Source organism: Balaenoptera borealis (assembly GCF_965194805.1).
Source record: "Balaenoptera borealis genome assembly, chromosome: 12".
Classification (NCBI taxonomy): domain Eukaryota; kingdom Metazoa; phylum Chordata; class Mammalia; order Artiodactyla; family Balaenopteridae; genus Balaenoptera; species Balaenoptera borealis.
In genome coordinates this window covers 43,308,442-43,326,614 of record NC_138869.1, presented here as the reverse complement: position 1 = coordinate 43,326,614, position 18,173 = coordinate 43,308,442, and the positions used below count along the sequence as shown (strand labels likewise).

The following is an 18,173-nucleotide window of genomic DNA, read 5'->3' as shown; positions in this document are numbered from 1 at the left end:
ATAGTTTATCCATGTGGTTAGTAATAAAAGTGTAGGGACATTGTTCTAAAAGGTGAGAAGGCATTCAACTCCCAACTCAGAATCAGAACTACCCCCACCACAGACAAATAGTAAACAAACACAGTAGAGACAAAATGTTTGAAATCTCTTTTGGAGATATCTCCAAATTTGCTGCTAAAATATGGGCACTGGGGCTTCCCTGGTGGCACAGTGGTTGAGAATCTGCCTGCCAATGCAGGGGACACGGGTTCAAGCCCTGGTCTGGGAAGATCCCACATGCCGTGGACCAACTAGGCCCGTGAGCCACAATTGCTGAGCCTGCGCATCTGGAGCCTGTGCTCCGCAGCAAGAGAGGCTGCGATAGCGAGAGGCCGGTGCACCACAATGAAGAGTGGCCCCCGCTTGCCGCAACTAGAGAAAGCCCTTGCACAGAAACGAAGACCCAACACAGCCATAAATAAATAAATAAATAAACAAACAAATTAATTAATTAATTAAAAAAAATATATATATATATGGGCACTGTTGAATGATTCTTTAGAGTGCTTATTTAAGATAGCATTGTTTTAATAGAGAAGCCACAGATTCCTGATAATTTAATCTAAGGTTACTATATCCTGGACCATGCATTTCTGATAATAATGCAGCTCATGTCTTATTGCTGTTACTTCAGCATACAAAACAGCATGAAAAGATGCTATGTATAGTATGTAATTTTAAAAAAGAAAAGATTTTTCCATCAGACACACATACCTAAATTATTCTGAACTCGGACTTCCCTGGTGGTCCAGTGGGTAAGAATCCACGCTCCCAATACGGGAGGCCTGGGTTCAATCCCTGGTTAGGGAACTAGATCCCATATGCATGTCGCAACTGAGTCTGCATGCCGCAACTAAGAAGCCCACATGTCGCAACTAAAAGTCCACATGCCGCAACTAAAAACATGCCACAACGAAGATCCCATGTGCAGCAACTAAGACCCAGTGTGGCCTACATAAATAAATTTTAAAAAAAATTACTCTGAACTCATGTCAGAATGAGGAAGGTATAAAATGAGAAGGTAGATCAGTGATTATATACATCACAAAAGATAACCAAAGATGGTGCTGGTACAACTGGCTATCTATGTAAAAAGTTGGACCTCATCCTCACATTATACACAAAAAATGGGAGAGGATCTGAACAGACACTTCTCCCAAGAAGATAAGCAAATGGCCGGTAAGCACATGAAAAGTTGCTCAACATCGTTAGCCGTCAGGGAAATGCAAATCAAAAGCAAAATGAGATACCATTTAAACCCAGTAGGACGACTATAATAAAAGATAATAGGGACTTCCCTGGAAGTCCAGTGGTTAAGACTCCGTGCTTCCAATGCAGGGGCATGGGTTCCATCCCTGCTCGGAGAACCAAGACCCCACAGGCCGTGGGGCACGGCCAAAAAATACAATTAAAAAAAAATTTTTTTTTTTTTAAATAATGAAAGATAACAGGGACTTCCCTGGTGGCACAGTGGGTAACAATCCACCTGTCAATGCAGAGGACACGGGTTCGAGCTCTGGTCTGGGAAGATCCCACATGCCGCGGAGCAACTAAGCCCACGTGCCACAACTGCTGAGCCTGCGCTCTACAGCCTGTGAGCCACAACGACAGAAGCCCGCACAACTACCGTCCAAGCTATGCTCTGCAACAAGAGAAGTCACCCCAATGAGAAACCCGCACACCGCAACAAAGAGTAGCCCCCGCTCACTGCAACTAGAGAAAGCCCGCACACAGCAACGAAGACCCAACACAACCAAAAATAAATAAATTTAAAAAAAAAAAGAAAAAAAAAAAAACAAAAAAAAACAAATGTTGGCAAGGATGTGAAAAAATTGGAATTCTCATACACTGCTGGTGGCAATGTAAAATGGTGTAGGCTGCTTTGGAAAAAAGTCTGGCAGGGACTTCCCTGGTGGCGCAGTGGTTAAGAATCTGCCTGCCAATGCAGGGGACACAGGTTTAAGCCCTGGTCCGGGAAGATCCCACATGCCGTGGAGCAACTAAGCCCATGCGCCACAACTACTGAGCCCGTGAGCCACAACTAGAGAATGGCCGCACGCAGCAACAAAGACCCAATTCAGCCAAAAATAAAAATAAATTTATAAAATACTTTAAAAAACAAACAAACAAAAGTCTGGCAGATCATCAAAAGATTAAACATAGCATATGACAAAGATATGAAAACCACACCACATGACCCAGCAGTTTCACTCTTAGTTACATACTCAAGAGAAATAGAAACTATACTCACATAAAAACTTGGACATGAGGGACTTCCCTGATGGTCCAGTGGTTAAGAATCTGCCTTCCAATGCAGGGGACGTGGGTTCGATCCCTGGTCAGGGAACTAAGACCCCACATGTGGTGAGGCAACCAAGCCCATGAGCTCGAGATCCCACGTGCTGCAGCTACTGAGCCCAGGTGCCACGATGAAGAGCTCGCACGCCGCAATGAAAGATACCATATGCACAACTAAGACCCGACGTGGCCAAATAAATAAATTAATAGATAAATATTTAAAAAAAGAACTTGGACATGAATGTTAATAACAGCATTATTTAAAATAACCAAAAAGTGGAAACAACCCAAATATCCATCAACTGATGGATAAGTAAAATGTAGTACTTCCATACAACAGAATGTTTAGTAAGAAAAACATAAAATTTTGATAAAATGCTACAACACAGATGAACCCTGAAAACATTATGCTAAATGAAGTCAGTCACAAAAGACTACATATTATATGATTCCATTAATATGAATGTCCAAAATAGGCAAATCTATAGAAACAGAAAGTAGATTAGTGGGTTGTCCAGGAGACAGGGATTGGGGGAAATATGAAGTAACTGCTAATGGCTACAGGGTTTCTTTCTGGAGGTGATGAGAATGTTCTAAAATTGATGTGGTAATGGTTGCACAACTCTGTGAATAGACTAAAAACTACTAAGTTGTACGCTTTACATGGAAAGGAGTGAATTATTTGATATGAGAATTATATCTCATTAAAGCCACTACTGATTTAAAAAAAAAAAAAAAAAAAAGCAAGGAGGAGGCTATGTAAAGAGCGTAGGCCTTGGGACTTCCCTGGTGGTCCAGTGGCTAAGACTCCACGCTCCCAATGCAGGGGGTCTGGGCTCATTCCCTGGTCAGGGAACTAGATACCACATGCCGTGACAAAGAGTTTGCATGCCGCAACTAAAGAGCCTGCATGCCACAACTAAAAGATTCTGCATGCTGCAATGAAGATCCCACATGGTGCAATGAAGATCCCGCATGCTGCAACTAAGACCCGGCGCAGCCAAATAAACAAATAAATAAATATTAAAAAAAAAAAAAAAAGAGCATAGGCCTTAAGAACAGACTTTAAGTGAACAGACTTGAAGTGATGATGTACTTTCCTAGCTGTGACTCCTCTAAGTTTCAGTTTCCTGAGGCACAATAAAAAGGGGGAGAAGGCCTACCTCCTTACAGAGTTGTCATGAGCATAAAATAATATTTACTGACACACAGTAGATGTTCAAAAAGTAGGTTTTCTTCCTCATAAGCAATATTTCTTTACACCAGTGAGTCTCAAAATGTAGTTTCCAGGCCAACATCATCATCACACGGGCAATTATCAGATATACAAACTTTCAGGTCCCAGCTCAGAACTATTAAACCAGAAACTCTAGGGAATGGGCCCAGAAATCTGTACTTAACAAGTCTTCCAGGTGACTGATGCATGCTCAAGTTTGAGAATCAGTGCTTTACACCAAAGACTAAAGCAGACAACGAAGCCAATTACTACAGAACAGCAGTTTTCAAGCTCTTTGGTCTCAGCACCCTTTCAAAAAATGATTGAGGACCAACCCCAAAGAGCTTTTCTTTCCACGAGCATAGATAACAATTCTTACTGTATTAGAAAATCAAACTAGGAAACTTAGAAAAATATTACTTCATTAAAAATCACCACATAGGGGCCTTCCCTGGTGGCGCAGTGGTTGAGCATCTGCCTGCCAATGCAGGGGACACGGGTTCAAGCCCTGGTCTGGGAAGATCCCACATGCCACGGAGCGACTAAGCCCGTGAGCCACAATTGCTGAGCCTGCGCATCTGGAGCCTGTGCTCCGCAACAAGAGAGGCTGCGATGGTGAGAGGCCCGCGCACCGCGATGAAGAGTGGCCCCCACTTGCCGCAACTGGAGAAAGCCCTCGCACAGAAACGAAGACCCAACACAGCCATAAATAAATAAATAAATAAAAATTAAAAACAAACAAAAAAAATAACATTTGAAAAAAAAAAAAAAAATCACCGCATAGAGCAGAAGCAAGAAGAACTACAATTCTGCAGCTCGTGGAAGGAAAACCACATTCACAGAAAGACAGACAAAATGAAAAGGCAGAGGACTTTGTACCAGATGAAGGAACAAGATAAAACCCCAGAAAAACAACTAAATGAAGTGGAGATAGGAAACCTTCCAGAGAAAGAATTCAGAATAATGATAGTGAACATGATCCCGGACCTTGGAAAAAGAATGGAGGCAAAGATCGAGAAGATAGAAGAAATGTTCAACAAAGACCTAGAAGAATTAAAGAACAAACAGAGATGAACAATACAATAACTGAAATGAAAAATACACTAAAAGGAATCAATAGCAAAATAACTGAGGCAGAACAACAGATAAGTGACCTGGAAGACAGAATGGTGGAATTCACTGCCACAGAACAGAATAAAGAAAAAAGAAGGAGAAAAAATGAAGACAGCCTAAGAGACCTTTGGGACAACATTAAACACAATAACATTCGCATTATAGGGGTCCCAGAAGGAGAAGAGAGAGAGAAAGGACCTGAGAAAATATTTGAAGAGATTATAGTCGAAAACTTCCCTAACATAGGAAAGGAAATATCCACCCAAGTCTAGGAAGTACAGAGAGTCTCAGGCAGGATAAACCCAAAGAGAAACACGCCAAGATACATAGTAATCAAATTGATAAAAATTAAAGACAAAGAAAAATTACTGAAACCAACAAGGCAAAAACGACAAATAACACACAAGGGAACTTCCATAAGGTTAACAGCTGATTTCTCAGCAGAAACTCTACAAGCCAGAAGGGAGTGGCATGACACATTTAAAGTGATCAAAGAGAAAAACCTACAACCAAGATTACTCCACCCGGCAAGGATCTCATTCAGATTCGATGGAGAAAGCAAAAGCTTTACACACAAGCAAAACCTACGAGAATTCAGCACCATCAAACCAGCTCTACAGCAAATGCTAAAGGAACTTCTCTAAGCAGGAAACACAACAGAAGAAAAGGACCTACAAAAACAAACCCAAAACAATTAAGAAAATGGTAACAGGAACATACATATCGATAATTACCTTAAATGTGAATGGATTAAATGCTCCAACCAAAAGACACAGGCTCGCTGAATGGCTGCAAAAACAAGACCCATATATATGCTGTCTACAAAAGACCCACTTCAGACCTAGGGACACATACAGACTGAAAGCGAGGGGATGGAAAAAGATATTCCATGCAAATAGAAATCAGAAGAAAGCTGGAGTAGCAATACTCATATCAGATAAAAGAAACTTTAAAATAAAGAATGTTACAAGAGACAAGGAAGGACACTACATAATGATCCAAGGGATCAATCCAAGAAGAAGACGTAACAATTATAAATATATATGCACCCAACATAGTAGCACCTCAATACATAAGGCAACTGCTAATAGCTATAAAAGAGGAAATCGACAGTAACACAATAATAGTGGGGGACTTTAACACCTCACTTACACCAATGGACAGATCATCCAGACAGAAAATTAATAAGGAAACATAAGCTTTTAAATGACACAATAGAGCAGATAGATTTAACTGATATTCATAGGACAGTCCATCTCAAAACAGCAGATTACACTTTCTTCTCAAGTGCACACGGAACATTCTCCAGGATAGATCACATCTTGGATCACAAGTCAAGCCTTGGTAAATTTAAGAAAATTGAAATCATATCAAGCATCTTTTCTGACCACAACGCTACGAGATTAGAAATTAGTTACAGGGGAAAAAACATAAAAAACACAAACACATGGAGGCTAAACAATACATTACTAAATAACCAAGAGATCACTGAAGAAATCAAAGAGGAAATAAAAAAATACCTAGACACAAATTACAACGAAAACACGATGATCCAAAACCTATGGGATGCAGCAAAAGCAGTTCTAAGGGGAAGTTTAGAGCAATACAAGCCTACCTCAAGAAACAAGAAAGGGCTTCCCTGGTGGCACAGTGGTTGAGAATCTGCCTGCCAATGTAGGGGACACAGGTTCGAGCCCTGGTCTGGGAAGATCCCACATGCCGCGGAGCGACTAGGCCCGTGAGCCACAACTAACTGAGCCTGCGCGTCTGGAGCCTGTGCTCCGCAACGAGAGGCCGCGATAGTGAGAGGCCCACGCACCGCAATGAAGAGTGGCCCCCACTTGCTGCAACTAGAGAAAGCCCTCGCACAGAAACGAAGACCCAACACAGCCATAAATAAATAAATAAATAAATAAATAAATAAATAAATAAATAAAATTTAAAGAGAAAGAAGAACTTCCAGTTGATGGGGAAAAAAAAAAAAGAAACAAGAAAAATCTCAAATAAACAATCTAACCTTACACCTAAAGGAACTACAGAAAGAAGAACAAACAAAACCCAAAGTCAGTAGAAGGAAAGAAATCATAAAGATCAGAGCAGAAATAAATGAAACAGAAACAAAGAAAACAATAGCAAAGATCAATAAAACTAAAAGCTGGTTCTTTGAGAAGATAAACAAAATTAATAAACCTTTAGCCAGACTCATCAAGAAAAAGAGGGAGAGGACTCAAATCAATAAAATTAAAAATGAAAGAGGAGAAGTTACAATGGACACTGCAGAAATACAAAGCATCCTAAGAGACTACTACAAGCAACTCTATGCCAATAAAATGGACAACCTGGAAGAAATGGACAAATTCTTAGAAAGGTATAACCTTCCAAGACTGAACCAGGAAGAAACAGAAAATATGAACAGACCAATCACAAGTAATGAAATTGAAACTGTGATTAAAAATCTTCCAACAAACAAAAGTCCAGGACCAGATGGCTTCACAGGTGAATTCTATCAAACATTTAGAGAAAAGCTAACACCCATCCTTCTCAAACTCTTCCAAGAAATTGCAAAGAAGGAAAACTCCCAAACTCATTCTACAAGGCCACCATCACCCTGATACCAAAACCAGACAAAGATACTACAAAAAAAGAAAATTACAGGGCTTCCCTGGTGGCACAGTGGTTGAGAATCTGCCTGCTAATGCAGGGGACATGGGTTCGAGCCCTGGTCTGGGAAGATCCCACATGCCACGGAGCAACTAGGCCCGTGAGCCACAACTAACTGAGCCTGCGCGTCTGGAGCCTGTGCTCCGCAACAAGAGAGGCCGCGATAGTGAAGAGGCCCGCGCACCGCGATGAAGAGTAGCCCTCGCTTGCCGCAACTAGAGGAAGCCCTCACACAGAAACAAAGACCCAACACAGCCAAAAATAAATAAATAAATTTATTTTTAAAAATTAAAAAAAAAAAAAAGAATGAAATAATGCCATTTGCAGCAACATGGATGGACCCAGAGATTATCATACCAAGGGAAATAAATCAAGAAAGAGGAAGACAAATACAACATATAGCACTTATATGTGGAATCTTAAGTATGACACAAATGAACCTATCTACGAAACAGAAACAGAGTCACAGACATAGAGAACAGACTGTGGTTGCCAAGGGGGAGGAGGGGTGGGAGAGGGAAGTATTGGGAGTTTGGGATTAGCAGATATAAACTATTATATATAGGACGGGTAAACAACAAGGTCCTACTGTACAGCACAGGGAACTATATTCAATATTCTGTGACAAATCATAATGGAAAAAAATATGGGAACTTCCCTGGTGGCGCAGTGGTTAAGAATCCGCCTGCCAATGCAGGGGACACAGGTTCGATCCCTGGTCCGGGAAGATCCCACATGCTGCGGAGCAACTAAGCCTGTGCGCCACAACTACTGAGCCTGCATTCTAGAGCCCGCAAGCCACAACTACTGAGCACACGCGTTTAGAGCCCATGCTCCGCAACAAGAGAAGCCACCAGAATGAGAAGCCTGTGCACTGCAATGAAGAGTAGCCCCCGCTCACTGTAACTAGAGAAAGCCAGCACACGGCAACAAAGACCCAACGCAGCCACAAAAAAAGAATATGAAAAAGAATATATATATGTATAACTGAGTCACTCTGCTGTATAGCAGAAATTAACACATTGTAAATTAACTATACTTCAATAAAATTAAAAAAAAAAAAAGACTGGACATGAAGGGCCAGAAAAGGCAGCAATAAACAGCCTACCAATCTGAAGTGATGATCAGGACCCCAATCAGCCCACAAAGTGCCAGTGAGAGAATAGCTGATTTCAGTCCTGTTTTTGGCTGCAAACCCTTGTTTGCAGAATACACCACATTATGACTTCTGCCTCCCCAAGGCAGAAGCTGGAATCACTGTCCCAACCTCTCCTGCAGCTAGAGTGCAGGCGTGTGACCAAGGCTTCCCAAATTAGACACACTGCATGAAATCTGGACTCAAAACAGAGCAACATGAGGCAGCAGGAACCACAACCTCCATTTTCTGGTGAGAGTGGAAGATTGTGGCAGAAATGGAACAGGATGGCATAAATCCCAATGAGAGACTATGGTAGGACAAGGACCTGTGCCCAGGGGTGTGGCTGAAGGTCTTTGCCAAGGCAGGCTAGCAATGTGACCTGAGTCCTGTTCCTGGCTGTGCAGCCTCCAAGACACATTCTCTAAAAACCAAAACTCAGATAGATACAAAAGATATCAAAACAAGTTGATATCCTGTTCCTGGCTGTGCAGCCTCCAAGACACATTCTCTAAAAACCAAAACTCAGATAGATACAAAAGATATCAAAACAAGTTGAGAACTTTAAAATAGTATTTACCTTGGGAGAGAAAGATGTACAGAGGGGTATTAGAGATCTGAACTGCATCTGTAACGTTATGTTTTTAAAAAAAAAAAACAAAAAAAAGCAAAAATGGCAAACTGCCAACACAGTAGGAATACTTGTTCTAAATATTTGTCTGGATACTTACTTTTCAAATGTTTGAAAAGCAACTGGGGCCCTAGGTAGGAATGGCACTAATGAGGAGAAGGAGAGGAAGAAGAAAACAACAGTGGCTATTATTTATTTGAGGGCTTACTACGTTCCAGGCAGTGTACTTAGGACTTAGCATTTTATGGAATCCTCAAAGTAACTACAACATAAATTCTTTTATTTCCATGATGTAGCTAAGGAAACGGACTCAAAGTGGTTAAGTCACTTGTCTATAACCATATATCTAAAGAATCAGAGGCAGATCGAACTCATGTTTGTTTAAGGGCAGTCTGGCTCTTGATTACCTCCTTCCTCACTCTCAGCAATTCTACACTGAGGTGAGGGGTTAGGGACTGACTGCCCCAGCACAGAGGGAATGTGCAACAGCAAAAAGAGGAAGAGGGACAGAAGTTGGGATGACAAATGAGGAAGAATTGTACTTTGATCCACTGAAGGCTTGAGATCTTTACTTCTAGCAACAAAAGAATCAAGTGCTGAGAAATCTCCTTCCCCAAAGCATCAGACTGACCAACCAGCCTTGTATGAAGCCTCAGTTCCTGCCCTATAGAAGTACAGAGAAGAAACAAGAAATTCTATGGGTGCTAAGTGAAACCGGACTGCTAGAATTCACCATCAGAGGGTCTTCTCTCTGGCATACACATTTAACTCCATGTGGATACTTTAGGAAGTACCCAACTCAAGAGGGCTCTTGAAAGTGAAGTTCCAAATGAACCACCTTCACCTAGCTCAGGCAGACCTATCAACAACAGGAAACTTAGGCCTTCCTGGTATTGTACAAACTGTGAAGGTATTTACATGACAGCTCTTCCTTTTGCCTCAAGAAAGTGCCTCCCTATCTTAAATAAACATATGCTACTGTGATATTGTAATATAATTTTTGGTCTTTTCTCTGATTCTTGATCTGAGCTCTTAAGACCTTTGTAATTTCCTAAGTGATAATATAAATGCTAGGATCATATTATTTTCTAATGAGGCAACTTTGGTGGGCTCCTGGATGAGGGCTGGTCACCTCAAAGGCCAAGCCATAATTAGAAACTTGGTACTTTCAGCCCCACCCTCCATTCTTTGGAAAGGGAAGAGGGGCTAGAAATTGAGTTACTAATCGATCATACCTATATGATGTAGCCTCCACAAAAATCCCGAAAGTTTGGGGTTTAGAGAGTTCCTGGGTTGGTGAATACATTCACGTGCTGGGAGGGTGGTACACCCCAACTCCATGAGGACAGAGGCTCCTGTGTTCACGACCCTTCAGAACCTCGCCCCATGTATCTCTTTATTTGGTTGTTCAACCGTATCCTTTATCATTTCCTTAATTATATAATAAACTGGTAAATGTGTTTCCCTGAGTTCTGTGAGCTGTTCTGGCAAATCATCATACCCAAGGAGGGGTAGTGAGAATCGCAATTTATAGCCAGTTAGTCAAAAGTACAGGTGAGATAACCTGGGACCTGCAACTAGTGTCGGAAGTGGGGGGCAGTCTTGTGAAACTGATCCCTTAACTTGCGGGGATCTGACGCTAACTCCAAGCAGATAGTGTCAGAACTGAATTGAATTATAGGCCAGCCAGCTGGTGTGAAGAATTGGTCATTGTGGGGGAAAAAACACACATTTCGGGGCCAAAAGTGTGAGTGTGGTAGTAGCAGAGAGTAAACGGACACAGTGAGTTTTATTCAGACAGCTACTCTAATTAACTTTTAACACAGACCTTTGTCTCCCATCAATTCACTAACACTGTTCTAAGGATATGATTACTTTGTCAAATCTAACAAGCTATGTGGCCGCTTCTAGGCTGGAAAGATGAGAAATTCTTGGGGACAGAACAAACTCTCTGGGATGGCGACAGATGGTTTTAAAAAGGCAATCTAATTTTACCGCAATTTTTAAAAAAAGCAACTTAGAAAACTCTCTGCCCTCAAGGTAATGAATTGTTTTGAAATTTCAAATAACATTAATATAGGCATAATTTTACATTCTTATCAAAAGGGTTAGGTTGAGACACAATACTATGGGCCAAAGAGCCTTTTAACATTTGAACTGAGAAGGCAGGTCTGTTCAGCTCCATATTTCAGTGTACACGTCACCTCTCTAGTCTCATCCTTTCACTCAGTGCACTCCAGTTACACAGCCATTCTGCCATTTTTCAAATAAGCAGGCTCCCACCTTAGGGCTTTCTGATTTGGAATGCTCTTTCCTCAGATAACCATATGGCTCACTCACCAGCTCTCTTTGGTCTTAACTCAAAAGTCACCAGGATATTAAGGCTTACCCTGGCCACCCCCATCTGCTTTGTTTTTCTCCTCTGCATTTATCACTACATAACAAGATTTTAAAAAATCTTATATATCATCTAACCCCTCCCAGCTATAATGTATGTTCCACAAGGTCAGGAAGCTTTCTGTCTTGTTCAGTGCTGTACCTAAACATCTAGCAAAGGGCTTCATACATAAACACAAACATATGGAGATGTCTGGGATAGGGGAAAAAAGGTTAAGAATCATTGTCCTATACAAGTTCAAAGCAAAATATTCGCAAGCAACACTTTTTTTTTTTTTTTATTACAAAAGTAGTTCATGTTTAAAAAAAAAAAAATTCAAGCACTCCTCCTTAGTACCCCACTACCCCGCCCAATTACTGTTTTGGGCTTTATTACTACTATTTAAAGACCACTACATTCTACATATGCTAAAAGCCAGTGATACTAAACTGGTTCTGACACTCTATAATCTGTTAAACATCCTGCTCTGTCAATATACATAGATCTATCTCATTCTTCTGGCTGCACAGGACAATATAGTACAGTTGTATCATTATTTGCCATTTCCCTTACTGAAAGAGTGACTTGTTTCCAGTGTTACTACTATAAGCAATGTGGCAGTGAATATCCTTATATACACATTTATCTGTGAACACAAATGCAAGGCCAAAGGTACGCATATTTAAACATTTGACAAGTATTGCCAAATTCACTCTCAAGAAAATCACACTAATTTATCCTCTTATACACTTGCTACCCTGGGTGAAATCTTTATAACTGTTTTCCTATCTAATAAATAAAACATATTTCATTTTAAAAACTTACACTTCCATAATCACCAGAAGCATGAAGCATCTTTTGACATACTTACTAGCACAATCTGTATTTCCTCCCCCATGAACTATCTATTTATATCCTTTGTTCATTTTTCCACTAGATCATTTTTCTTTCCTATTTTGTAAGTTTCTTGTGTATTAGAAACACTAGTTAGGAGCACAGGCTCGAGTTAAAACAGCTTGGGTGCAAACGCTAGCTATCAGAAGATGAGTTAACCTCCCTATACCTCATGTGCTATTTTTAGTTTCAAAAATTATACTTTTAGGGCTTCCCTGGTGGCGCAGTGGTTAAGAATCCGTCTGCCAATGCAGGGGACACGGATTCGAGCCCTGGTCCAGGAAGATCCCACATGCCACGGAGCAACTAAGCCCGTGCGCCACAACTACTGAGCCTGCGCTCTAGAGCCCGCGCACCATAACTACTGAAGCCTGCATGCCCTAGAGCCCGTGCTCCACAAGACAAGCCACCGCAATGAGAAGCCCGCGCACCGCAACGAAGAGTAGCCCCCACTCACTGCAACTAGAGAAAGCCTGCGCACAGCAACGAAGACCCAATGCAGCCAAAAATAAATTAATTAAATAAAAAAATTTTTTAAAATTATACCTTTAAAGAAAGAATATACAGACCTATAAAACAGATCAAGAAACAACATGTGTATAAAATAATTTTGTAACTGCTAGGCCCATATTTTCTGTCACTCAGAAAATGTTTTTCCGAAGTCTTATATAAAGTTGTATCTTTAGCCATATATTTATTGATATTGTCTGGCTTATGATTTTTTTAAAACAAGTTTTTATTGTATTTAAGACACTTAGGTTTTTTTTGGCCACGCTGCGCAACTTGCAGGATCCCCACCAGGGACTGAACCTGGGTCCCCTGCACTGGAAGCGCCGAGTCCGAACCACTGGACTGCCAGGGAATTTCCTGGCTTATGATTTTGATAGCTTTAGATTTATTAACATTGTCAACTTTCATATAACATTAATAACAACTTACAATCTTTATTTAAATTAAATCTACAAAGCCAACTTTTAGAAAAATTAAATTCCATTTGGCTTAAGACAGTTATTAATGAAAATATATTTGTCTTAAAAATTTTTTTAATTTATGGAAAGGAAAGAAAGATTAGTCTCAAGAAAGATAAACTAGGCTTAACTAAACTTTGGTCCAAGAATGCTTGGCTAAAAGGTCTTTTTTTTTTTTTTCCAGCCATGCTACGCGGCTTGTGGGAGCTTAGTTCCCTGACCAGGGATCAAACCTGGGCCCTCGGCAGTGAAAGTGTGGAGTCCTAACCACTGGACCGCCAGGGAATTCCCTAAAAGGTCATTTTTAATTTTAAATAAAGGGGATAAAAACTACTTTTGCACATATCATATACCACAAACCATATCTTGGCAACTTGTACGGTAGAAATTTGTGGTAAGATTTTTTAGAACTACTTGAATAAAGCAAAAAAAAAACCCTCACCTAGGAAATTTTTTTTTAAAGGAAAAAATGAGATTTCCTCTACCTACACAAATAACTTGAATCTAAAATTGATAACCTGTGTGGGAAAGGGAACCACACATAAATAGCCGCCTAACAGGCTGGCTAAAATGTGACCCGTAGAAAAAAAATATGATTCTTACCAAAAGAGCACTGATAATTATTATTGAATTATTATATCACTTGCTGATCAAGCTAACATTCCATGGGCTGTAAATATAGTAATTTTTATGCAGGGGTCCCCTGAGGCCTGAAAATTAGTTCAAAGATTCTTTCAGGGTAAAAAAAGATTGGGAAAAGCTATCTCAGAGTTTACTTCTTTCCTTAGGAAGGCTTTCCACAACCTAAAATTACAGAAACTTTCTATACTGCCTTTTCATAGTTCATTGTTTTCTTGTTATCTGACTCTTCAACCCATCTGGAACTTATTTTAATTATGAGAGGTATCTGACTATTTCCAAAAGAGGAGTAGACTGCCTTACTCCACTAATGGAATATATCCTTTCCTCACTGATCAGCAGAGCCACTTTCATCCTATACCTGGTATCTACTCATAATGTATGCAGACACGAGTGTGTATATGTTTTAAAGTCCTTGGTCAACTCCCAACACATGGGTCCCCAAAGGAGCCTTCTACTCTTTGTATTCTTTACTTCTTGGATTAGGGGACCCTGAGAACTGCTCCATCTTTCCTAAAAGTTTCTCTCTTAGATGAATTCCTCTATCACCTGATTCTGTTTGTTTCCTCTCTTGCAGCAATTCCTCAGATTTAGTGGGTTTAAAAAAAAAAAATCATTCCCTATTTATTATTTTTAGTGAAGTTTAGTTGCTGTACAATTTTATAAGTTACAGGTGTACAATATAGTGATTCACAATTTTTAAAGGTTAAGATTTAGTGGGTTTTTTGATGGCACTTTTTTTCCCCCAGCACTGCTGGAAAAAAAAATTTTTAAGTATCTTTTCAGTCACTGAGGATGGGAAAATATGTGTTCTTATGAGTCCACCATATTGAACCTATCTCATGGATTTATTATTTTATTTCTTCTTCCATTTACAAAGGGTTTGGGAAAAATGATGATACTAATAGGTGATCTCAATTAGCTATCTTGAACGTAAAGTCTCAAAAAACACTTTAAACTCAAATCCCAAACTATTTTAATCTTACGAAAAAGAAGATCCAAGCAGTAAAAAACAGAATAATTTCTTCAACCGCAAAGTCAGGCCTTCCCTTTTTACCTTTCCTGTACCCTTCCTTCCTTATAGAGACTGGAATAAACAACTGCATCCCTCCATGTGCCAGATGCTTTCTTGTTATCTCATTCAGTCTCACTAAATAGTATTATCCCTACTGACAGATGAAAAAACTAGCACTAAAAAGATTAAGAAAATATCAACAAATAAGAAGTCAGGTCAAATTTAAACCCAGGAATGCAACTCCAAAGCCCAGGTCCTTCCAATATACTCACCTACATTGCTAAGGGGCAAAACCTTCTATCTCACCAAACACACCTCTTCACACTCTTGCCTCTCCATGTTCTACTCCCTTTCCTATTCTCTTGGTGGAAGTCATGGAGGGCAAAGTGAAATGCAACCACAATAGACAATAGCAAGAAAGCAGCATTTGTAACTGTAGGAGAGTTTTAGTTTCACATAAGGACCCCTAAAGAGGAAAACTTACCTTCTCGGCAAATGTATTAAGTTTCTCATCTTTCAGTAAGCATATTATCAATTAGCATTATTTCTTGAGGTTTATAAATATCAAATGCAGGCCTAGAAATTTACAGGTGACGTTGAGTCATGGAATCATACAACTACATGAATAAGAGCCTTTCCATTTAAAAAAAAAGTTCCAAATATCATGCTTTTAGTAATGAGCTAAGACTAGCCCTTCTATGTTCTTGATCTGCTCAGGGTGACACAGACAGAAGGGGAGCTTCAGTCACACACAGTGTGACACATCCAAATCCAGTTCCAAAAGACCTCTTAATTTCTATACTGTTCAGTTCTCCAAAGCAAATGGCAAGTATCTGTAGCCTCTTAAGTTTACAGTAGTTGCAAATATTTTTAGTCTATGTTAACTATGAAAGCCCTTGTGTAAGATAAAATGTTTTAAAAAAACCAGAATATTCCCCTTGGTGAAAATAATCTCTGACATCTGTATATAGACGTGATGTTCTACTAACCAAAACCCTGATGGCAAATAAAGTCTATTCAATAGGATGCACCTCAACATTTATTTCCCTTTTACCTGAACCTGCTGTGGCTGTTGAACCTGGATCTGCTGTTCTTGCTGGGTTTGTGGCTGAACACTGGTGGTGACTGGACAGGCAAGTTCAAGCAAAGACCCGGCCACTTCGGTGCTGTCTGTGTAAATGCAGTTCCCACCCTGTTGGTACACCATGGTAGTGGTGGCCGTCTGCTGGAACTCCTGAAGGGCTTCTGGCCCCTTAGAGGCTAGCGAGTCCAGAAATTCCTTCATCCTGTGTTGCGGGACAGACCGCGCCTTCACTCTGATGTACTCTTCAAAGGAGATGGTGTTCTCCAGAGAATTATTCATATTGCAGAGTCCTTAGGGTTCCTAGAAATAAAATAAATGGACAGAAGTCAAAACTATGTCACTGTTTTAACATACTGAAATGCACAGAGCAATCACTCTTGCATCAGTGTGGACTATTCAGGGCAGCTGTATATATCTGGAATCCAAAGTAAGATTTTATTAAATAACCTTATTTTTTTTCAGTTAATGGCATCTGAAAATTGTTTCCATAAACATTTCTTAAATCAAACTATCACACTGAAAACAAAAAACAAAAGCATGTGTCACAGTACTGGATGAAACGGGCTGCAAATACACTCTCCACCCAGCACTAGGCCAATCCCATCTTCTCTGCAGAGCCAAGCACTGGACAAGAAAATTCACATGCAACACTGCTCTGTGACCATCAGAGAGGACTACCAAGGAAGGCAGGAGCCAGGATTCCTACCAACATGTTCTATTTCCACTGCCAACTATGTTTTACAGTGAAGGGACACCTATGCCACCTAGCTGTGGCAAGACCCTGGAGACAAGGGATGTGTTCATTTCCCACCAGAAACACCAAAAATCCCATTTTGCTGTATACTGCTCACATTCTTTTGCTGCATAGCTTACTGGTTAAAAGCATGGATTTTGGAGCCAGCCTTTCCTGGGTTTAAAATCCAGCTCGAGGGCTTCCCTGGTGGCACAGTGGTTAAGAATCTGCCTGCCAATGCAGGAGACACAGGTTCGAGCCCTGGTCTGGGAAGATCCCACATGCCGCGGAGCAACTAAGCCCGTGTGCCACAGCTGCTGAGCCTGCACTCTAGAGCGCGTGAGCCACAACTACTGAAGCCCGCGTGCCACAACTACTGAGGCCCGCGTGCCACAACTACTGAGGCCCGCGTGCCACAACTACTGAGGCCCGCGCGCCTGGAGCCTGTGCTCCGCAACAAGGGAAGCCACCGCAATGAGAAGCCCGCCAACAAAGAGTAGCCCCCACTTGCCGCAACTAGAGAAAGCTGGCACGCAGCAACAAAGACCCAACGCAGCCAAAAATAAAAATAAATAAAATAAATTTATTAAAAAAAAAAAACCCAGCTGGAACTCTCCTTTGCTGTGTTACCCTGGACAAGTCAGTTAACTTTAGTTTTGTCTATAAAATCGGAATTAAAATAGCATGTACGTCAAAAAGTTGACTTGAGAATTAAATATATGTAAAGCACTTAGAAAAGTACCTGACATATATACAGTGCCACATAATTATTAACTAATTCTATTAAAGTAAGTGGGGGGAGAAAATTGAATAGTACCTTAAATAACTAGGTCACTTCAGAAATCAATTCTGCAAGTTTTTCATCAGGGTATTTACCTTAAGAATTAATCTGGAGACTTCCCTGGTGGCACAGTGGTTAAGGATCCACCTGTTAATGCAGGGAACAGGGGTTCGAGCCCTGGTCCGGGAAGATCCCACATGCCTTGGAGCAAATAAGCCCATGCGCCACAACTACTGAGCCTGCGCTCTAGAGCCTGAGAGCTACAACTACTGAGCCCACGTGCTGCAACTACTGAAACCCCTGTGCCTAGAGCCCGTGCTCCTCAACAAGAGAAGCCATCGCAATGAGAAGCCCGCGCACTGCAACGAAGAATAGCCCTCGCTAGCCGCAACTAGAGAAAGCCCACGCACAGCAATGAAGACGCAACGCGGCCGAAAAAAGATAAATAAAATTAAAATTTAAAAAAATTAAAAAAAAAAGAATTACTCTGCAAGGGTGGATAGTAGCTCTCAATCACCTGGGAGACAACCATGCAATCTATCCATGAACTGCTGAGGGCCCTGTCACTGCTGCTTTCATACCATACTCA

At 40.7% G+C, this 18,173-nt stretch overlaps 1 protein-coding gene across 4 annotated transcripts in view; it reads right to left on the bottom strand.

The window, feature by feature from the left end:
- QRICH1 (glutamine rich 1) overlaps positions 1-18,173 on the bottom strand; it is a 47,738-nt gene that overhangs the window by 19,385 nt on the left and 10,180 nt on the right. For all 4 annotated transcript variants that reach the window (XM_082344961.1, XM_082344959.1, XM_082344960.1 and 1 more), the window contains one exon: positions 16,041-16,370. In XM_082344961.1, coding sequence (XP_082201087.1) covers positions 16,041-16,349 — 309 coding nt within the window. In that variant the 5' untranslated portion in view covers positions 16,350-16,370. The remainder of the gene's footprint in view (positions 1-16,040; positions 16,371-18,173) is intronic.